This window comes from Rhinolophus ferrumequinum, chromosome 25 (genome assembly GCF_004115265.2).
Source record: "Rhinolophus ferrumequinum isolate MPI-CBG mRhiFer1 chromosome 25, mRhiFer1_v1.p, whole genome shotgun sequence".
NCBI classification, from domain to species: Eukaryota; Metazoa; Chordata; class Mammalia; order Chiroptera; family Rhinolophidae; genus Rhinolophus; species Rhinolophus ferrumequinum.
In genome coordinates this window covers 22,293,220-22,316,304 of record NC_046308.1, presented here as the reverse complement: position 1 = coordinate 22,316,304, position 23,085 = coordinate 22,293,220, and the positions used below count along the sequence as shown (strand labels likewise).

General features: G+C 57.5%; 1 protein-coding gene across 1 annotated transcript; it reads right to left on the bottom strand.

Moving 5' to 3' along the window:
* Nucleotides 1–2,548: 2,548 nt before the first annotated feature.
* On the bottom strand, nucleotides 2,549–18,880 carry GGT1 (gamma-glutamyltransferase 1). The gene is made up of 13 exons (XM_033097988.1): nucleotides 18,829–18,880; nucleotides 12,692–12,855; nucleotides 12,021–12,151; nucleotides 11,799–11,885; nucleotides 8,834–9,026; nucleotides 8,282–8,439; nucleotides 7,107–7,256; nucleotides 6,559–6,695; nucleotides 3,944–4,131; nucleotides 3,593–3,720; nucleotides 3,389–3,501; nucleotides 3,202–3,315; nucleotides 2,549–2,855 (listed from the first exon to the last, which is right to left on the bottom strand). The coding sequence occupies exons 2-13, from the start codon at nucleotides 12,850–12,852 to the stop codon at nucleotides 2,709–2,711; spliced, it is 1,707 nt and encodes a 568-aa protein (XP_032953879.1). The 5' UTR covers nucleotides 12,853–12,855; nucleotides 18,829–18,880; the 3' UTR covers nucleotides 2,549–2,708.
* Nucleotides 18,881–23,085: the final 4,205 nt, after the last annotated feature.

Genomic DNA, 23,085 nt, shown 5'->3' with positions numbered 1-23,085 from the left:
CACTGCCTGCCCCCAGCAAGCTTTGATGGTACAAATAGCCCTCCTACCCGCCCACTGGCGCCCAGGGCTCCCCCAGTGCACGTGCTTGAAGACTCGGCGCCTGCTGCCCCCAGGGAACTGGGGTGCAGGACTCACAGTCTGCTCCACGGCTCCCAGCAAATCCAGGAAAGCAGGGCCCAGACGTGCCCAACCCCCTTCCCTGAATCAGGCTCAGAGAAGCAAGAGGGACAGGATGGAGTCCTGCCCTTTTGACATGGCCCTGACCAGCACTCGCAGAGCCAGAGGACACTGGGAGTGTCCAGACACAGACTTGGGGCTGAAGGGGACCAGAGAGAGACGGGGGATCCAAAGCCATATCACTTAGCATCCATGTTCAAATCTCAGCTCAGCTGCAGCCTGGCTGGGGCATGAGGGTGGGGATGGGGTAAAATAGGGTGGGGCTGGAGGTGGTGACTAGGTGGGGGCTTGGCTTCTGGGTCTGCTTAAGGGGCAGGCCAACTGAAGAGCAACAAACGCCAGGGACTGCAGAATGTCTGCCAGCGGAGTGCAGACAGGGTATGCGTCCAGCTCTTGGCACCCAGGACCGTCCACCCCCTTGCTTCTCTGAGCCTGATTCAGGGAAGGGGGCCAGACAGGTCTGCTTTCCTGGCTTTGCTGGGAACCGTGGAACAGCCATGGGGGCCCTGGAAGCCTTGCCCCCCAGCTCCCTGGAAATGCCACTGTGGGCCTCTGGGGAGTGAGGCTGCCCTTTCACCTGCATCTCTGCCCTGCCCTGACTTTGTCTGCTCCCCTGTGTCCATCCATGCTCCGGATTATTCCTGCGCTGGTAGTGTCACCTCTCCAAGGGACTCTGGCCTGGGCCCTGCCCTGCCCAGGCTTCAGGGTACCCAAATGGGAGGTGGCTGAGAGAGTGGGGGCCCACCAAGGTACCCTATGGACCAAGTTCAGCAAGGGCACAGGGTGTAGGGGCTTCAGGCTGGACTCTCACCCACACAGTCCCCCCACAGTCCCCATACTTTCTTTCTACTCCCTTCCCAGGTCTCTTTACACCTCTAGGTACAGCAGAGAAACAGGCACAGAGAGGGCCTGTGCCTGCACAGCCACAGCCTGCCAGGCCCCCAGGGCAGATCCCCTGGTCATCCTCCATCGGAGAGACTCTGGGGCAGTCTCCCCCGTAGGCCTGTTCCCACGGTTGCCTCATGGGATGGAGAGGGCTGTGGGCGCCTCCTCCCCCCACCCCGAACCCTGCAGTGACATTGCTCAACCAAGAACCAAAATGCATTCCTGGGCCAGGGCCAGTCCATCCCACTGTGAGGCAGGGACAGCAGGGACTGGTGGGGGAGGGGGGTCAGCAGCATCACATCCCGCCCCCTCTCCTCAGCCATTCTGGTCAGGCAGAGGTCAGGGTTACAGGGACCGCTGGAGCAAAAGCCCGGGAAAGAAAGCGACATCATGCTGGCCTGGACAGAGGTACAGCCTGGGAGGCACAGACAGGAAGGGCCCTAAATGTCTTTGTCCAGGTGTTGGGAGTCAGAAGATAATGGGAAGGAAAGAAAGGGGAAACCAAGTCCCCTGGCCCCCAAGGGAGCCCTCTTCTGAGTCCCATGGGGCCTGGGGAACCGGGGTACTCCCTGTCTGTATGTTGAGGCCCAGGGAGATTTATGGCCAACCCCTACTTCCACTGGGAACAAGGCCCACCCCTCAGGCTTCAACCTTCTCCTAACAAATGGGGCCCTGGCCTTTTTTCTGGGGCCAAAAAGAGGGCTAAGGAGTGACTTGCGCATTCCACCCACCTAGCCTTCAAACCATCCCCAGGGATTCCAGAGGCAGGGCTCACGCTCTGCAGGCACAAAACCCGTTTCCCTGTGGACACCTGTGCTCATTGGGGTGGGGGGGGAGGAGGTTATCTGGCTGTCGGGCTGTGACCTCCTCTCTCCCTCAGGCCTCCACCAGCCCTTCCCAGTTCCTCCTTTCAGGTGCTACAAAAGCTTACAGGACGAGTTAGCAGAGCCTGAGGGAGGGCGAGGGACTGGCCCATGGTGGGGGAAGCAGGGTGCTGTGTCTCTCCCAGACCCACCCTCCCTGGGCTGCGCTCCCCAGCCCTGATCCTTGGGGATCTGGGAACTCTTCCAGTTAGTTCTCTGTTCTCTGAGAACTGGACCTCCTTCTGGAGTTGATCACAGCTTGGGTTTCAGTCTGGGTTTGTGCTTGGAAAGCCCCCCAGGCATGGCTCTGACCAGCATGTTTTGCTCCAGCCTCTTGCACAATTCCACAACTCAAACCTCAGCTTCACCTCCGTGTGTCCTCAGAGGATGAGTACAGACACCTACCAGGCTGAGGAGGCAACCCAGTTCCTAGCCAACATAGGCCCGATCTGCCCTGGTGAAAGCCAGGGCTATGGCACCCCCTGGTGGTTGACACTCGTGCTAGGGCTCAGGGTGAGGAAGGACAGTGGCATGGTTCTGCCCTGGGCCCACCTCCACCCACCCAGCTCTACATCCTTCCTCGCCAGATGGCGCTGTTTCACACACAGGACGCTGAGACCCAGGCAGTTGCAAGCCGGCCGGTAGACTGCCCAGAGCCTGGCGCTGCGGCCCCCATTTATTGCACTGCTTTGCCACACACAGGGGACGTATATCCCCCAAAGTCCCACTCCTCTTGGGCATCTCATCCCTGGGTTGCTGGTCAGTGTTGCCCGCCCTGAACACTCAGTAGCCAGCAGGCTCCCCGCCTTTCCTGGAGTCTGAAGCAGCAGCCCAGCCGCCAGCAGTGTGGACGATGGCCTGCACCACAGCAATGAAGGTAGGAGTGATCTTGGTTTGGTGGTGCCGGGCCTTCAGGGCTGTAATCACCGCCTGGGGGTGGGAGGGGAGAGGGAGACCTCAGCAGGGCCCAGGATGCCCTCTGCGCCACACCTGTGTGGTCACGGACTTCACAGACCCAGATGTCGTCATTTCTGGCCAGATGGCCAGGAAGACCAAGTTGGGGGTCGCTGAGCCTGTTGGATCTCATTGGAGCAGGTGGCCTGGCCCTCATTGCACAGGGGCTCAAGACAGTGGGGCTGAGGATGATCTGTTCTGGACAGAGGACGCCAGCCATTATCTACTCCATGATGACTCAGAAGATCCAGACCTTCATCCCAGGACACTTTGTGCAACCTCCCCTCCCACTGTGACTCAGCTTCCCCACTTCCTACCCCACCTGGTCCATGTCTCTCTCCAGTGTCGTAGTGTTAGGCAGAAGCTGGTTGTGCAGCCGGGGCTCCTCCACTGCCTGCTTCACATCGTAGCCGAACCACAGGCTGTGGATGATGGTCTGGGGTGGGGGTGAGGATGGGGTTAACGTGGCCCAGGACCAGGGGCTGGGGAAACGAGTGAGTGGGACATACCAACGCGGTGGCCGTGGTGATCTGAGTGCCCCCGGAGGCACCCACCACCATGAGGACCTTTCCATCGCGGTCCACGATGATCGTTGGGCACATGGACGAGAGTGGCTGCTTCCCTGAGGTTAGTGGGCAGTAGGGGACAGAGATGCTGGTCAGCTGCCTGCCCGGGACACCAGCTCCCTCCCCACCTAAGCCCCCACCCCACACCTGGCTGGATGAAGTTGGCTGGTGAGGGGGGTATCCCAAATTCGTTGATGATGTTGGGGGTACTGAAGTCGTCCATCTCATCATTGAACAGGATCCCACTGACTGGCGATAGCACCTTGGAACCGAAGCTGCAGACCAGCTTGGTCAGACGGCCACATCCTGCCCAGTCCTGCCTGGCCCCACCTGGGCCACACCCACCCACCACAGCTCCAACGTATGCCCCATGAGGTCCAGGGCAAGTGCTCTACCAAGATGGGGCCTCAATTTCCCACCATGAAAGGGGTTGATGGACCTCACTTCTGGGGCATGGGGGCAGCCCCTGGCCCACCCACACCACCCGGCAGCCCCTACTAGAGGTTGATGGTGCTGGTGGCTGACACGGCGCTGCCATCCTCTGCAACCACAGACAGGTGGGCGGTGCCCCCATCATCCGGTACGTAGAAATCAGGCTCATAGTAGGAGGCTGGGTGGGTGGTGTCATCGGAGATCTGGGCCCGGAGTTGGGTGGCAAAGAACTCGGAGCTCATGTTTCGGACCACCTGCCGAGACCCCAGAACTGGCCTGAGGAGGTGGGGGCGGAGGGGGCACAGGCTTGTGCAAACAGCTCTCAGGAAACCCCGACCATGGCTCTGACCACAAGCCTCCTGCACCCTAAACGTCATGTGGCCTGTCCAACTCCCTCTCTCCAGCCTTTGTCTCTGCTGCAGTCCAGCAATTCTGAATGTCTGTCTGTCTGTTCCCCAAGCCCCCACGCTCATTGCATTCATTCATTCATTGAGCTTATACTGCGTGCCTGGAACGGGGGATCAGCAGAGAACAGACATGAAGGTCCCCACCCTCGTGGCAGAGAAGACAAAGGCAGGCAAGGATGTGCTAGAAGAACAAGCCAGGTAAGGGTGGTGGAGACGGACAGGATGGGACGGACAGAGTGGTCAGGGAGGGCTTCTCAGAGGAGGTGACATCTGAAAAGAGCCCTGGATGGCAAATGCAAAGGCCCTGAAGCAGGCCTGTGAGTGACAGGCAGATAGTGAGTTGGGTTAGGGAGACAGGAGATTGAAGATGCCAGCAGGGGCTGATCCCATAGGTCCTCATAGGCCCCATAAAGCTTTGGCTTTTGCTCTGAGCCACTTGGGCTTGGGGCAGAGGAATAAGCACCTCATGGTTGTTTTCACAGGATCCCTCTGGAGGTTGTGTGGGGGAAAAGGGTGCAGCCCAATTGGGAGGCTATGACATCAACCAAGGATAGAGAAAGTGGTTCACTCAAGTGGGAGAGAAAGGAATTGAGAATGGCCCCGAAGTCTTTAGTCCAGAGTGGCCCTTAACTAGGGAGGTGAACACTGCAGAGGGGACAGGTTTGGGAATAGTCAGGAACTTGATTTTAAACATTGGGCACTGACGAGCCTGTCTCAGGTGGGTGGCAAACCTGGTATAGAGTTCATGGGCAAGATCAAGCTGAGACGACTGCATTAAGCCGTGAGCTTGGATGGGTCCACAGAGAGGAAGGACACACAAAGAGGAGAGGAGAGGAGGGAGAAGCCAGCGAGGATGGCCACTGGGAGCCTAGCAGAGGAAATGCCTCCAGAAGGTTCCAGCAAACCCCTCGGATTAATTGACTAATCCAAGGGGAAAACGTTCAGTCAGAATCTACTCCCGAGGAAACAAAGTCAAACCTAGGATGTGGGACATTCTGCAAGACAACTGCCCTGGGCTTTTAAAATCAGCAAGACAGCCAAGCATACCGTTGTCGTTGTCATATAGGAGACTGGAGAGAGAGAACAGCAACTGCCAGTGTGAGCCCCGTGAGCTCTGGGCCTAAAATCACTGGGACCCTCCGGAAAATCCTAACACAGGCTCTAACAGGTCACGTGCCTCAATGTCGGTGTGTCAGAAGTCCTGGCTCAGGAGATACAACCGAAGTGTGCTACCTGTAACTTGCTATCCACAGACTCAGAAAAAAACCCACAAATATCGATGCTGGAGGCTGATGGGAGAGGGCTCCAGAGAGGATGGAGCCGGCCAAGTTTGCTCTGAAGGAAGCAGAGGAACAGGGCAGCAGACAGAGGGTTCTGGAGCGACAACAGCACGATCTGAGGAATATCTACCAGAAAGGAAGAATGGCAATGCAAGAGGCAGAACCGCCTTGTAGGAAGGGCGTGCTGAGTCAGCCAGTGGATGAGAAGAAAAGGCTGGCCTTAGCCAGGAGCGAGGTCAGAGTGGGGCATGAGGCACTGGCTTCTGTCACTTCGGGGATACAAGAGGCCAGGTCACTGGCTGTGGTGGGTAATGGGGGTGCAAAATGGTCACCAGGAAAGAGAAAAGACCTGGGAGACCAGAGGGGTTGCTGGGCAGCTGAGGCCCCTCCTGGAGGCACAGGTTAGTGTTAGGGTTCTGCAGGTCTGCTCCAGAATGGGGAGGTCCAAGTAGGTAAGGAGGGATGTGGTGAGGGCCACCGTGGAGGCCCAGCCTGCAGCCGGGGCACCTGTCGGTGAGTGGGTCAGGCAGTGCTGGGCCTGCGTGGGCATCTGGAAAGCATTAGTTTACGGGTATGACCAGGGAGCAGGTGGCCAAGGCCCTCCTGGAACGTTGGTCCTCTCCCCATCACCCCTCCTTCTCATCACCCCTGAGGGCTGCAACACCCCCCTTCATTCCTCACCTCAGCACTGACCAGAACTTTCCAGGCAAGGGCACAGCACATGCAAACGCGCCGAGGTGGGAGTGTGGCAGAGGCGGGGGGGCACTAATTACTCATTGTAAGTTCTGCTACACTATGATCTCCGTGGGGTAGAGGTCTGGACTTGGAGTCAGCAGTCCATACAAGCACATAGTAGGCCTGCCACCAAAGTTGGTGGGAATGGATTAATAAAGCAGGTGTGAGGCTTTATTAATCCACAGAGGGCCCTAGGGAACCCTCCTGACACCTCCATGGCAGGGCCCCCACCCACCTCCAGGTAGACCCTGCCCCTCACCTCAGCCACATTGACAAACTTGGGGTCCCCAAGCAGGGTCCTCTTAGCATAGGCAAACCGGAAGGCTTCCACAATGCGGTGGTAGGTCAGGCCCTTTTGCTCAGGTGTCTCCACACTTGCCCGGGAGATGTTATATCCTGGTAGGGCAGAGCCAAGTGCTTGTTGGCAGCGCCAGGAGCCTCAGGGCATCCCAGCTGGGCCGAGACAGCTCGGTGCCAGGGGTGAACTCACCTCCCTGAACCACCTGGCCCAGCTTGAGAAGGGGAACATCTAATAACCAGCAGCAGAGGCTGCTTCAGAAGGCAAGGGACCCCTGAGCCTGGGCCTCACACATCCAGCTAGAGGGCTTCCAGTCTACAGGATCACAGGTGAACTTCTGGAGCCGATGTCTGGGGCAAGCCAGCTCCTGCTGCCTCTGAGCCCCACCCCAGGGCACTGCTCCCCGCGCTCTGCCTCCCAACACTCCTCCTCCTCCAGCTCCTCTGAGTGGCCACTCATGGCCTGGTAGCTTGACAGCGCCCTCTGCAGGACTGTGGTGGACAACTCACCTTTGAGGATGTTGAGGATGAGGGCCAGCACCGGCCCACTGAGCGGGGCGCTGGGCACATAGAGCCGGGTGTCCCCAAGGCTGATGCTCAGGGGGTGCTCAATCAGCTCAGCACGGTAGTTCTTCAGGTCCTCAGCCGTCACAATGCCCCCTGCAGTGGGGCAGCTGCTCAGTGGGAGGTGGAGGTGGACACAGCAATGGGGCTGCACTATTGGCGGGTCCGGGCTGCCATTTGGGGTGGATGGGGCCACACCATCAGAGGAGGACCCTGCCTATCCTGGAGGGCCCCCAGCCCTTCACCTCCACATGGGCCCGTGGCCCAGCCTCTCTGTCGTCACTGCCAGTGCCACCTCCTCACGGCCAGGCCCAGGCCAGCTGCCCTGGACCTGCTTGCCCCACTGACTTCCCAGTGGCTGTCTCTCCTCTTGGCAGGCGTTTTTTTCTAAGTGGAAAATATCTGCTCCCATCTCCCGCCACTCAGCCCCTTCCCCCATGACTAATGGGTAGCTGGAGGGAGGCTCTTCATTCTCCAAGGGAAAGGCTCCAGGCAGACAAGTATTTACAAGCTAATTTCCAGCGTCAGTGGTGACGGTCAACATGACAATCACCCTCGTCTGTGACACATTGACAAAAAACATATGCAGAAGGCCACAGTTCAGGGAGGAAGAGGCAGCCTCAGGCTCCATCAGAACCTTCCCCACAAGTTTCCAACCACAGAACCCTATATCCCGCCCCTCCAACGCTTCTCTCGCCAAGCCCACCATCATCCCCTGTGGTCCTCCTGGAGAATTAAGCCCCTCCAAGCCTTAGTCTGACCCCTCCACCAGGAACACACATTCTCTCTGCCTATAACCTGCAACCTCATCAGTAGCTGAGGCACTGTCCCCTCCTGGAAGTCCTCCCAGGTCTGCACTTGAGTGCTTCCCTAGCCCTGGCTCCTGTCTACATCTGTATTTCCTCCCCAGGGACTTTCTCTCCTGAACTGCACCTTCTCTCTCAGCTTTGACCTAACCAGGAGCTGTGGATCCACGGCTTGTCACTGACTGCGAACCCATCTATAACCCTCACTGGCCAGGTGCTCCCTGAGGGCCCAGTGCCCACCGCAGACCTCTGAGCCTCCTCTCGGGGATCCCCCTGTGCATTTCCTCCCCCAAGGCCCCTAGGTCGCCCACTCACCAGCCTCCTGGATGTCCTTAATAATCTGGGCCGTTAGACTCCCGTTGTAGAAAGCCTGGGCGCCTTCGAGGGCCAGCGTCTCGTATGTGTCAGCCAGCCGTGGCATGGTCACTCTGTCCCCCTCCCGCAGCACCTTCCCGTCCCGGCAGAACACCTCACTGGGGCAGAGAGACTCCCATGAGGCAGGCAGGTGTGGTGGACTTGGCCAGACCACCTCCCACATCCACCCAACAACACAGGGAGGCAAGAACAAAAGACAGTCAGCACCTGTCCACAGGTGGGTGTCCCTGTCACTTGGGACTCGTCCTGCAGTGTCCAGCCTAGGCCTCCTAGAGTCCCCTGCCACTCAGGACACACAGGCCAGAACCCCATACACCAGGCTCAGAATGTGTCCCCACATGTGGTGAGAAGGGGTTTGCATCTCCTGGACCCCGGCCCTCTTATCAGCACAGGTTCCTGAAAGAGCTCCATCAGCCACTCAGGGTCTTCAGGGACCTGGGGACATGCTTGCCCCACCTGTGCCCCAGGGCAGGCCAGCACCTGTAGACATACCACAGGGCAGTCGTCTGCTCGATGACAGCCCGGCTTTTCTCCAGGGCTGCTGCCAAGCCCTTTCCCACAGGGAAACCTTGGCGGGCCAGCTGGATGCTGGGCTGGAAGAGGCGAGCCCAGGGCAACCGCCCATGTCGCTGGTGCGCCAGTTCATAGCCACGAATCTCACCAGGAACTGCCACCGACAGCCCGCCTGTGGAGGGAGAGGAACACAGTTAGTGGCTCCAGACAGGGGACAGCAGGGTCTCTCCCAGGCAGCGTCCCAGGCACAGGGCCCACGTGGGACCAGTGAGGCTTAGGAAGGAGATGGGTTTCTTAGGTCATATCTGGACTCGGCAGAGAAGAGTGCAGATCGGCTGGGGATGTCTGTCTAACGGGGCACAGGAAGGAGAGAGAGTCGTGTGAGCGCTGAGTTTTGCTGTCCCAGGCCTAGATGTCTCTCTCCCCAGGTGCCACCACGTCTGAAATCCTATGCCAGGCTCACAGTTGCACAATGACACTATAGGGAAGCCAGACCCATACCACGTCCCAGCTGGAGCCTCCCAGGCTTCTTGTCCCAGGCAAAAAGGCTTCTTGTCCCACGAGACTCAAGGGTTCCACCAGAACCTGCCCGAGCTCCCAGCACAAGCTCAGGCTACACTCAAGTCCAGGTCACCCGCAAGCCCAGGCCAGTCCCAAAGTAAGAGGCTTTCTTCTATTGTCCCAACTGGGACCTGAGCCCAAATCCCTACCTTGTTCCCTCTCTGGGCCTCAGTTTCCCCAACTAACCATAAACAGTTTTGTCTTCCAGCTCTGACCTTTGAGGAGCCTATGATCCTACTGGAAACAGACCCCTGGGCTCTGATCCCCCACCTCACCCCTTTGCCCACCAGGCCCTAAGCTGCACACTGACACGGAAAGGTTCAGCCACGGCCCCCACTCCCAGGTGCCCTCCCGCATTCCCCACTGAGATGACCAGGGTCATTTCAGCTACTCCCAGGCTTGGCAGCTACAGCTCTAGAGATGCCACTCCCAACTTCTAGAGCTGAAGTTGGGCACGAAGTTCCAAGAGCCATGTTGTTACGGCATCTGCACCTCTCAGATCTGAGTACACAATGCCTTCCACCTGAAACAAATTCTGCCGTGACCTAGGACCAATCAGGCTCTCATACCACCCTACTCACCAAGGTCACCACTGACCCCACACCGCCAGAGTGGGTGCCACCCAGCCTCGCCTTACCTGGCCCATCACTCTCTCTTCCCGAATCACTTCTGTGTCACACCCGCCTGCCTCTCCTCATATCTCCCCGCCCTCTCCTGTCCTCTCTGTTTACACTCACTCTCTCAGTGAACTCCCCCAGATCTGGGCTTCGGGTTTCATTTACATTCTGACAACTCCCAAATTTACTCTCTGGCCTGGCTCGCATCTGAGGATGCATCTGCCCATTTGGAAAAGGCATCTCAAACTTAACACACCCCACACCCAACTCCGGACTGCCATCCATCCCCCCCTGCCACACAGCCGTGGCGGTCTCTGTCAGAGCCACCCCATCCTTCCAGGTTCAGACCGAAGACCTGGGGTCATTGGGACTCCTGGCAAATACATCACATCCACAGGCTCCACCTTCCACGTGTGTTCAGCACCAGCCACCAGCCACCACCCTCATCTCTCCCTGATTATCGCTGAGACCTCCTGACCGGTCACCTGCCAGGCAGGCAGCTTGCTCCCTGTTCCTTCCACAGAGCCCAGGACATCCTGACAGACATAGGCCAGATCCACCCCCACCTCCCCACATTCAAACACTCCAGGGGATGACTCCACTCCCCTCAGATAAGAAGCCTGGTCTTCACAATGACCAATGAGGTCCAGAAGGACCTGGACCATTCCATCTGACCATTCCTCTTCCCTTCAGACGTCGTTCAGCTCCCCCCACCCCACCCCAGCCTCTGGGTCTTCCCTCAGATGTCCCTTCCCTGATTAAGCCACCCTTGAACGGCCGAGCACCCTCTGGCCCTTCCCGCCCCTGCTGTCCCGGCAGCACATGGCACACTTGCAGTCTGCTCAACCTCTCTTCTCCACCTAGAATGGCAGACTGACCTGGCCACGGGTTTCATCTGTTGCCTTTGTTTTGGACCCCAGCTTAGGGAATAGCCCCTGACACTTTAGGGAGTGCCCAATCAGTCCTAGTTAATAAATGAATTCCAAATGTTCACAAGATGTTAGGTCTATAAGATTCTAACCATCTCACACTCTGATTTCATTTCTATACATTTTGAGTTTCCCAATGAGTAAAAATTCAAATATTTGCACATTGGAGAGAACTCCACAGGGGCTACACATAGGGCCTCAACCTCAGAGGCAGAGCCCAAAGGAGGGGATCACGCCCGCTGTGGCTGGTGTGCCCTGTCCCTCCGCCTCTTCAACCTCTTTTCCTGAAATCCATTTGGGGGTCCCTGAAGCAGCACCCCCTGGTGGCCCCTGGCTTCTCCTCAGCTACTTAGGGAGTTGCGGAGCCTCCTCTTTGCTTATGGCTAGATTAGAAAAGAAAAATTCCACCCCATATTCATCCCCAAAATGAACAAATGAATGAATGAATGACTTAGATGTGGCTCTGCCACGATAGAGCTGTGTGACCTCAGCCGGTTTGCATGACCTCTATGGGCCTCAGCATCCCCACCTATGGAATGGGAACCAGCACGGCACTCTCCCACCAAGTGTACAGGGAGGATTCAAGGGCCTCAGCAGTGAAATCGGCTGAACAGAGTGCTGGCCCCAGTGACCTCTAGTATGGCAAGCTACTGTAGAAATAATTATTCTCTCCGTGTACTAGCACAGGCGGCCCTGGAGGAGCCTGAGCAGAAATAACAGAAGCTCTGTCCCATTATCCTCCCTGATTCATCCTGGTGGACATCGTAACTACCAGCGTTGTCCTTAGCCCCAGACAGAAGCATGCTTCCCACCCCACACCCTGAGCCTGCCCCTCACCTTCCTGCGACTGCTTCGAGTTGTTGAACATGGTGTTGAAGGCATGCCCAGGGGCTATCTCGCGGGCGTTGATGACCTCCGCTTTTCCTGGAAGGAGAAGCAGGTGGGCAGGCCGGACCAACACCAACCCCTCACCCTGTGTGAGCCCAGGGACCACCCAGCTGTGCTCTCCCCAGCCCAAGTCCAACCTGAGGCAGACGCCCTGCTCCCGCGGGCACTCACGTGTGGTGCTGTTGTAGATGGTGAGGAACAGGCCACCCCCGATGCCCATGCTATGTGCGTTCATGAGCCCCACGCACAGCAGGGCTGCGATGGCGGCGTCCACCGCCGAGCCGCCATCCCGCAGCGCGTCCCTGCCCGCAGCACATGGAGGGGAGTGAGACCCTGCGGCCGCCCCTACCCCATGCACACCCTGCCACCCACCTCCACCCCCCTGGCCGCCTTGGCCCTGATGGAAGAGAAATCAGCGGGAGTTTTTGTTTTCTAAATGTAACTCTAAAACTGATGGGCTTATATTTTCCTCTTTTGCAAGCAAACAGATGTACATAACTTTTATAATTGAAAAAAAACTAAACATTGTTACTTTTTACTGATAACATTTGTTCTGTTTAAGTCTTTAAGTTTTTGTATATAATGTGAGATAGGAGTCAAAAACAGTACCAAACAGCAGAGTTTATTCAAAGAGACAGACACCCTTAGAACTGAGAAAAGGGCCCAGCTGGGCACTGGGAGACCTGTACCCTGCTCTTGGGGTCAGTGTCCCCTTTTCCTCTGACTAGAGGCTGCTGAGGAAGTCCAAGGGAAGGATGCCCCTTGTCCAGGCAGCCCGTTGACAGATGGGGTCTCAGAGGTCCACTTACACGGCCTGGGTCCCCACTCTTCGTCCCACTCACCTCCCGATCTCTGAGCAGTGCTTGGCATCTGTGGCCACAGCTGCCCTGGGGTACACGTGGTTGGGCGGCTTGGAGGTGAAGGGCAGCCAGAAGCAGAGGCCAATGATGAGGAGCAGCAGGGCGACAGCCACCACTGCCAGCACCACGAAGCGCTTCTTCATGATCTGTGGGCACAGGGTGGGGGCGGGGGGAGCAGGGTCAGGGCACCGCGCCAGCCTGGACTTGGGTACATCCTGGCCCCCACCCCCACAGGGCACAGTTCAAAGTCAAACCTCAGCAACCTGTCCCTGTATCTCCTTTCTAACACCCAGAGCATGTGCGTCAGGTCATTCTCTACGCCAGAAGTTCCTGGCCTCATCTCTGCCTTCCCGGATCCTCTCTGTTTATCCTCGGGGTCTCATCCCAGAAAGGACCCCATCTCCAGGAGGGACCCCTCCTGGGAGCCCCCATAGTTCACATGCCTCTGCTTCTGCAGGTCTTTGTCTGTCTCCTCGCAGTGTAAGAGCCCGCCCCTGTCAATGGATTGCTCTAGAAGGGACAAGTATGGCCTGTTTCCTTCTGTGTCCCCGCCTTCGCCCAGACCCCGGCACTGTCCATGGGTCCCCCAGACTGGCCTGTCGCAGAATGTGGGGTTTAGCTTCTGTCATGCCCTCAAAGGGGGCACCCACAGTCCCCTCCTGAAATCATCAGATTAGCCACCGCAGGGCAGGGACCTACCTTCCTCAGCAGATGGGACCCCTGATCCTCGCCTGGGTTGGGGGGCGTGGGGGTAGCCACAAAAACTGGGAGAGTTTGGCTAAAACAGCTGGCAAAATAACTGAGGTCACTCACTGCAGGAGCCTGTGACCACAGAACCTGCTCCAGAGTAAACGCGCCAACCACCCCGCCTCCTCATTCTCCTGGAGAGGGTGTATCCGAAGCAGGCCCAGCCCTTCTCAAGGAGCTCGGTGAGGTTTCTCTGTCTCCATACGAGCTCTGGAGTCAAAGAGACTGTGAGCTGCTCACATGTTGCCATGAATATTCCCAGGCACAGCCAAGAGGGGTTTGCACAGAGCAGGGCAGGGAGCAGTGGGGGCATTCTGTACAAGGCCGGGGTTCTGTGGTGAGCATGTCATGTGGGTAAGGGTGAAGCCAGGCCCAGAGGATGGGGAGAATGAGCCCTGGAGCCAGCCTGCGCCTTCTGAGCCCACACTCGCCTCTCACCTGCTGTGGGGCCTTGGGCAAGTCACTCACCATCTGCCTGTGCGAATGACAGAGGCATGACACGTGGGGAAGTTGTGAAGATTAAGTGGGTTGGAGGGTGGGAAATGGAAGGTTAAGTGTTGCCTACACTGGGCTATCCTGGGGAGGGGGTTCCCTGGAGGCGTGCATGCAGCAGTGGGAAGCTGGTCAGCCTCTTGCTCACTTATTTCCCTGTTGAATTCCTGCCAGGGTGTACTGGGAGGACCAGCAGTGGAAAGGAGGAGTTAGATTGAATCTTGGCTTGGGTGCCCCTGCGATGGAAGCAGGCGAGGTGTGTGACCCCAACAGGTAAGGAGAGGTATGACGACAGAGGCAGGGTGTCTCCCTCCCCTAGACTCAGTTACGTCCAAGGACTGAGCCCCGGGCTGGGACCTCTCTGGCTCACTCTGTCCTTTGTCCTTATTCAGGGTCTGAACCCCAGGGCAAGAGGTGGTGTCCCAGATATGGCTTAGGAATAGAGCCCCACACCCAGGGGAGGGGCATCCAGACAGCAGCATAGAGGGGCTTTCTTCTCCTCAGGCTCAGGGGGCGGTCATACTACGGCACAGCTTCAGGATTCAAGCTGGTCCCTCCTCCCCACCTTGACGGAATCTAAGCACCACCATTTCTGGCTGGACTCCACGCAGCCTCCTCCCAGCGCATCTTCTGCTCGTTAGTCCTCTGAAAAGCAGCCAGACGGCGCTCTCCAAAGTGTCAAGCAGTTCCTAACCCTTGCCAATGCCCTGGGGACAGCCCCTGCCTTCTGCCCCCTGCCTCCACTAAGCCTGACAGCCCTCGGGGTACACCCTGGGCCCTGGCAGAGAGGCCAGTCAGGGTTAAGGGCTTCTGATGGAGACAGCTGTGCTGGGAGGTCTGAGGGGCCTCAGCAGCTGGACTGGCAACATGCAGCGTCTGTCCCAGACACAGAACGTCCCCATCACATGTGACGGGCAGGGCTGGACAGGACAGAGGCCAGTACACCTCTTCCCTGGCATAGACATAGCCCCACCCACCAACGAGGCCCTTCGGTCCTGTCCACTGGGGCATGGCCTGGCTTCATTTCTCCCGGGCTGGGGGCCATCAGCTGAGACTCCCCTCGGGGCCCTCCGTTCTCCCCTCAGGTCCCTGGGATGAGCTAGCCATGATCTCCTAAGACACTCCTGTCCATCCAGCTATCTGTCCATCCACCCACCCAAGGGCCTTGAGGGGCAGGGGGCACCCAGTGAGGCTCAGATTGCCAGGGTGTGTAGGGAGTATGTGGGCAGCACTGACCCCCATCTCCTCCTCCCTCAGCAGGGCAGCGGGAGGCCTGGCTCAGCCCCCCACAAGCAAACATATCCAGCCTGCGGAAGACACCCTGCTGGGGGACTGTGCTTCCGTTTCCCACCCTCCGCCCCACGTTTTTCTCTAAGACTCACTAAAAAATGTCCAAGCCCAGAGGCCTGGCTCCCACTCAAATCCGTATCAGGAGGGGAAACAGAGGCCAGAGAGTGGATCGGGGACACTGTCTGGCCTCAAACTCCAGCCCGGCTCCTCATAAACCCTAGTGGGCTTACCTGAGACCCCGGGGCATCAGGGGCCCAGGAAAGCCCGTGTTCCTCAGAAGACAGCTCTGGGCTGGGGTACGGCAGGGGAGGAAGAGGCAGATTTGTCTGCTTGGGAAAGTCTTGGTCACAGTGCCGCTGGCTTCCCCACTCCCAGGGGAGCCAGCTGTGTGGGGAGGTTTGAGGGACCTCAGGAGCCAGAGCCACGCCTGCGGCCCCTGCAGAGCTCCTCAGGGGGCCTCTGAACTAGTACTGAGATCTGGGGATGGGCGTGTCGGAGAAGGAGCAGAGGCAGGAAGGACTGGAAGATCTCGCGCTCACCTAGGCTCAGAGAGGGCGAGAGGGCGGCCTGGGGGCACCCAGCATCCCCATGGGGCAGTTGAAGGCCCTTGAGTAGGCTGGAGAGCAGGCAGTCCTCTAAGGGAGGTCCAGCCTGGCAGGGAGGTCGGGCAGCAAGGAGGCGCGGTGACTTGGCCTGTAAACCAGGCGACTAAAGTTCAAGAAGTCCTGGAAGTTTCTGTGACAGCAGTGACTCTTGGAGTCCCCATGGTGTTGGCAGCAGGTGAGGGTGTGACCCCAACAGGAAATGACAGGTGTGGTGACAGAGGCAGGGGGTCCCCCTCTATAGGATTCAGATCCCTCCAAATGGTGGAGTCTGCCGTAAGCCCCTCTGCGGAGCCCCAAACTGGGTCCCCTGTTGGCGATCCCTGTCCCTAATCAGAGCGTCTGAACGTCAGGGCGACTCAGCATTCCAGAGCTGGTTCTTGAGGCAGAGCAGCATGCGTGCTGCCAGCACCAGACTAGAAAGCCAGACCTGGGAGGCCTCACTACCACACACCACCCTCAGCTGGTTTCCCAGGGAGCCTCTCAGGAACACAACCTGGGGCCTTAGGTCAGAACCAGTTCTACTGCTTATCCAAGAATATTACTGCCTCAGGCTCAAGGAACTACCTGAAAGGCAGGGCCCAGAGAGGGCCAGAGCTGATCCAAAGTCACATAGCCCAGCAGTGCAGGCCTGGCCGCCCTGTACCTGCCCCCAATTTACTGCGTGTCCCTGACCAGCCCACCAAGGAGTTCTTGAGTCAGGTGGCCTGGCCCCAGGGGACCTTGGACACTGCTCCCCATTCCCCCAAGCCTTTCATCTGCTAAGAACAAGGACAAAGAGCAGCTGCTTCCTGAGTCATGGCTCCCACCAGGTTCCCTGGCCAGCTGTGTCTAGGCTGCCTGGGAGCCCCCGCAGCCTTCGTCTCTAACACCTAATCCACAACAAGCCTGCAAGGCTGCGCCACTTGGAGACACAGAAGCTGACCAGATATTGCTGCCTGCCCTGGGTCACGCAGCCAGAGCAGACCTTCTCCCGTCACCCACTGCCCTTGAGCAGGCTGGAGATATTATAACTGAACAATTTGCCTGGGTATCACCCTGACTGCAGACCAGAGCGACTGGGAAGACGGACAGGGAAGGAGCCGAGGACCAAGGCCCAGGCCTGTCCCTGAGGGCTAGACAACAGCCAGGAACACCAGGGGATTTGGCCCTGGCTGAGTGGCTACGTTGCAGGGCAGTCAGCTGGGAGGGGTCTGCAGTGCTGGGAGGGGCTCTGTCCCTGGCCTGAAACTGCTCAGCAGTTTCCTCCCTTCCTGGGATGGTGTGAGACACAGCAGTAGCAGCAGCAGCGGTAGAGCAAGAAGAATGTCTGAGTGGGCAGAGGATGGTCTAGCGCCCACAGGTAACCGCAATAGGAAAACCCTGGGCACAGAGTTTGCCTGTGATGGGCCCAGCAGCAGCTGCAGGTTTCAGGGAATGTGGACAGGAGGGAGGGCAGCTCATCAAAGTCATGTCAACCGAGGCAGGACGTACAGAACAAAGAAGGCCCCTCCTCATACGTCGAGTGTGTCATGTTCTGTCCAGGTCAGCCCCTCACTCCCTACATACAGAGAGAAGACCTGGGTCTGGGGAAACCATGTCATCTCAGTTAAGGCTTTAAAGGCACAGGAACCTGGGCGGAAGATCTCCTCCAGACCCTACACCTCCCGTCCTAGGCACAAAAGGTGGTGAGCTCCTCATCCCCCAAAATGTGCAAGCCTCACCCACCCAAAGATACTGACTCTGCCATTAGCATCACCCCCTCCCAACACACCCCCCCAAACTGAATCTAGGCTGAAGCAAGTGGGTTCCTAGGACACAGCAGAGAAGAGCACAAGGAAGAGGAAGACAGAGCAGTCAAACGGAATTTCTCTGTTAATCCACCAACCCAGCCCAATAGCTGTGTCACCACAACCCCAGACCTACGAGGCTGAAAACAGGACACAGCTCCAAACTCATTTATAGACAGGAAACTGAGGCTTAGGAAACTGAGGCTTAGGTTGAAGCAACTTGGCCCAGGCCAGCTGGCCCTGGGAGCCACATGGACGGGCAGGTAGACCCAGGACCCACCCCGCTTACCCCACCATCGCCAGCCCACAGCGAGGAGTCACCTCCCACAAGTACGAGAACACAGCTCTCAGCAGCTTCCCCAGCCCAGTCTACACCCCTGGACGCAAAACTTACCAGAGTTGGGGTCTCTCTCTCTCACGGCCCACCCTGGTGGCATAAGGTTGGGAATTAGATAAAGGCCTCTTCCTCAACACTCAATAACCTCTACCGGATGTAAATCTGTCTGAATATGCCTGAGGTAACAACAAGGTCGTGGGTGCCCCCTAGAGTTGTGCAATGACCCTTGCACAACTGACCCTGCCCCACCTGCACCACAGACACAAACCAGAGCCCCAGAGGGGAATCACAGCCTGAGGACACAGCCCCTCACAGCTCGGGCTCCACTCCAGACCTGAACCCCCCCAGTGGTTACCCCACCCCAGACTGCCCGATCCTTCTGGGCCTCAGTTTCTCCATGCTGCACTCCTCCCTCTTAATTCTGACAAGTCCACTTCCTGGGTGCCGTGGCTTCTTCAAAGCCTTCTTCATAGAATTTAGGTGGTTCTACCCGGCTCTCCGCCACCCACCCCATACCTGTGGCAGAATAAAACAGGGAGCCTGTACAAGCAGTCTCAAAGCCACTTACCAGACAAGACACAAAGCCTCCCAGCCCAGACTGCATCAGACAAAGAGCCTCTCTGGATCTGTCTAGGTGAGCCATACCTCGTCACCCTGAATTACAGCTCATAAACTGAAGCCCAGATGACAAGAGGGGCTCCTCCAGAGCATGGCCAGCACATGGCAGAGCTAGAGCTAGAACCCAGGCCTCCAGACATTCCCAGGAGGCCCCAAACCCAAGCTACCCCACCTACAATGTCCAAACAGTTCAGAGAGGGTAAGCCATGCTTTGGGGTCACACAGTTTTGGGGTACAGCCAGAGCCTGTTCCATCCCAGCTCACCTGGCTCTAGGGCTGGTCCTCCTGCTGCACTCCAGCACAGAACTAAGTCCCCAGAGCCTAGCTGTGACCCAGCTCCTCCCCTCCCTCCCAGTGCTGGCCTTGGGTGGAGGAAGGCTTTAAAGGCACAGGAACCTTTCCAGGTGGGAAGAAGCCTGGCTACTGGTCCTGTCCCTGTGGCTGTGTGACCAGGGACAGCTGCTGGCCTCTCCCAGTCCAGTGGGGTCCCAAACCCTGAATGAGAGACTTGAGCTTTGTGGGCCTCATGGGGGGGGCGTGGGGGCTGCGTGAGGCTGGGTTTCCAGCAGAGCCAGGTCAGGCCAAGGGTTCACTGAGAGGAGGTGAGCTCCCCACAACTTACAATGTCCAGAGAAGAAGCGTCGCATGGCACTGGGGTGCAGCCAGATGCTTATATCAGCGAAGGCTGGGAATGTAAGCATCTGAGACCCCAGAGTCTGAGGAGCTTAAGATTCTCTCTACAAACATACCCTCTCCCCAACCCTTAAGACTACAAGTGTAGCATCTAGAGGCTGTCACTCCAAGGACCCTGTCACCTGGATGGAAGGGAGTCCGTCACATAACCTAGGGGAGCCTTTCCTCATCCCCCAGCTTTCTGGGGTCATGAGTATTCAGGATGATGGAGGACACGAGGCAGGGAGAGAGGAGGGATAGTGTGGTCAGCCAAGAAGGAGGAAGACCCCAGGACTCCGAGGGCGGGGCAGACATGGTGGGGGTGGGGAGGAATTTAGGCAGAGCAGAGACTGGACTGGGGAGGACATGCCAGATGGAGGGAACAACGTGAGCCTGGAGACTTGGCACTGAGGCGTCTCCTGAAGCAGCGAGGGCACAAGGGAGACTCTTAACTTCCCTGGGTCCTTCCCTGACCCCTGAGGAGTCAAGACTGGAAAGGGAGGTGTCTGAGGTTAGCCCTTGAAGGTCAGGTGTCTGGACTTTGAGAGCCCAGGGAGGTGGGTAAATGTGTCACCAGGCTGGGTAACCCATCAACCCCAGATCACTCATTGAGACCCTGGTGGGTGACCATTAGCTCCTCAGTCAGCCATGCAGTGGGCAGGGGCCGAGGGAAGAAGGGAGTGTTCAGGGGAGCGTTAGTTGGGGACTGGCCAAGCTGAGGTCTCTGTACCCTTGTTCCTTAAAGAGCTTTCCTGGGCCAAGCTGGCCTACAGCCAGGGGCAGCTGGCAAGGGGGCTCGGGGGTGCCACCTCACCATCCTGGTGCCTTTCATTTCCTAATCACTCTTGCTGTGCTGGCACCAGCAACCTAGAGTGCCTCAGGGGCCTCGGCCAGACAGGAGGCTCAAGGCAGTAATCCAGTGGGTAGAGGAGGCTGGCCCACCCCCTCCTCTGAGAAATGGGCCTACAGTGACCTCCAAGGCCCTTCCTGTTCTGACAGGCTCAGATTTGCCCCACTTCTGTGCCTGGGAAAACAAGTCCCTGGTGGAGGAAGAAGAGCGCTTCCAGCACAAGGACACTGAAACCTGAGAGGGGGAGGAATTTGCTCAAAGCCACTGGGCAGGACAGCGACCCGACCCGTGACAGGGGGAAATCCTTGCAACCATTTCCGTCATGCCCCACCCTGCTGTCAGGTCCTGGGAGCGGCTGGCGCCTGTCCCACAGTGTGCCAAGTGAGCCTCATGCCCTGGGTGGGTGACAGCTGGTACAGAAACAATATCCCCAAATGCAGCCATGAGCCTCACAGGGAAGGAGCCAGGCAGGCAGGTCCAGATGCACGCAGTGCCTGATCCATCCTCCAGAACTGTTGGGACAGGATCTCAGGACCTGCTGGGAGCCAGGAAACCTGACACGATCCAGGATGTTTTATGGCTCCTGGTATCTGCACCAAGGAGATATTTGGAAAAGTGACTGCAAATCCAATCATCGTAGTATCTTAACTAGGATCACAGAATCTCAAATGTTTGGTCTCGGATCACCCATCTCCAGCACCCCAAAAAAGTCAGCTTTTGCACACCTGCCCTGATGGGGAGCTTCCTACCTATAAAAATAGTAAGGCTGATTGGTTGGCAAGTTCTTCCCAGTGTCAAGCCCCAGTTTGCCTTCTTAGAATTCTTTCTGCCGCTGTGAGAGTCAGCCTGCTTCACATGGGCCTGCTGCCACTGTCTAAGGCCACAGAGCAGAGGAGCAGGGGCCACTCCAGACCCTGTGGCTACTTGGCCACAGCCTCTCAGAGCCATGCAGACCACACTGAAGGGATGGAAGGAAGACGCCAGTGTGGTGAAGGGGCTAAAGTCACCAAGTGGTGGTGGGGAGATGAGCTCTGGCCAACTGCAGGCGCGGGCAGAGTCCCTGCGTCCCTAGAGCCTGGCCAGCACCCCTGGAGCCATACCTAGCATTCACTGTTTCAGCGCCCACCTTTGATGTGAGGATGGAGGCTGGAGCACAGCCATGTGCGTGGGCTTCCAGTAATGCCAGCTTGTAAACACCTGGGAACTTCCGGCAGCAGGGCCGGTCTGGCACCTGGTGGACCGAGTCCAACTCCCAAGCTCAGAGGCAGAATGGCAGAGTGACTTTAGAGTCCCTAGGTTCAAATTCGACCCCAGCTACTGGTAGCCCATGGTCTCCTCTTGCTGTCCTCAGTTTTTTATCTGGAGAACAGGGATATTTAAAACAGTGGTGGATTCACTGAGACAGCACACGAGCTACATAAGTGACTGTTACTTCCATGGCTCCCACACAGGGCCTGAAGCCATCTCTCCCTGCCTGATGAGCAGCTCAGAGGTCATAAGTGCCCCCCTGCTGGCTTCCCCGTCTTCTCTGCCCACGGCACTATGCACAGGTAGCATTTATCACATCACCTTATAATTATCTAGTGTCTGGGAGCTCCAAGGGGTGGGGGAGGAAGGCTGCATCTGGTCCAGGCCCAAGTCCCCACCCCTGCTCAGGGCCTAGACTCCCTAAGAGCCAAGCATTCTTGTCTCCAGAGCCATAGCCTCAGGGGTCTCACGCCCAAACCCTCCTATTCACCGCCACCCTAGCCCTGCATGGGGCTAAGTGGACGTGTGGTTTCACTGATGACAAAACTGCCCAATATTTTCCTTGCACACCCTGGACTTCCAGGAGCTCCGTCCCCCACCCCCTTTTTCATAGCACCTACTTGGCCTCGTTCACCTCTGCAAGCTGGACTCAGTTCCTCTTTCGCTGAATCTTGTCAAACATCCTCTTCCCTGGTGTTTCAGATACCTCAGGTGGACATGTTCAAGACTAAGCTAAGCAACTACCTCCTCACACCTCCACCGGTCACGTTAGCCAGTCTAGTCCAGTGTGGCCACCCCTGCATCCTCAATGGCCCGATCCCGTGGTCCCTACCTCTGCACCCCCTCATGGCTGCATCTGACCCCAATCTCCCCTCAGACCACTGCTTCTCACCTGGCAACTCCTCCTCCGGGTCCCCAGCTCCTCCTTGGTTTCCCTACTACAGCCCCTGTGCTCAGCCTGCAAATCTGAGCATGCCCCTCCCCCACCAAAAACCTTTCAAAGGCCCCCTTTGCCCTCCGGATAAATTCCTGCCTTGCTGAGGCTCTGCCCTGCTCTCCTGCTGGGATATCGTGCTAGCACTCTTCTTTTAGACCCCAACCTCAATGTCACCTCTTCCTGAAGCTCTCTTCCACCTCCTGGTCAGCTGCCTTCCTCAGCTCCCGCAGTGGGGGTGGGTGATCACAGCTATGACCTCCTGTGACTATCTTAGTCTCCAAAGTAACCACACTGCCCAGTAATCTTCACTGAATGGAAGAATGATGGTGGTTGGGTGGATTCGGGATAGAGCTATGGAAGATTCATTAGTAAAAAGAACTCACACCTGTCCAACAGTGCTGTGTACCAGCACTGTTGTATGTCTAATCCTATGACACCTTTGCCAGATGGGCATTTTATTTTCCCCATTTTACAGGTAAGGAAACTGAGGTTTGCAGAGGTTATTGTGGTGGGTTGAATAGTGTTTCTCCAAATTCATGTCCACTAAGGAGCTTAGAATGTGACCTTATTTAGAAATAGAGTCTTTGTAGATGTCGTTAGTTAAGGTGAGGGTGGACTCTAAATCCAATGACTAGTGTCTTTATAAGAAGGCCATGTGAGTAGAGACACCAACACAGCGGGGGGGGGGAAAGGCCATGTGACAACGGAGGCAGAGGTTGGAGCGATGTAGCTACAAGCCAGGGAAAGTTAAGGACTGGCGGCAATACCAGAAGCTTGGAAAAAGCAGAGGGATTCTTTCCTGGCGCCTTCAGAG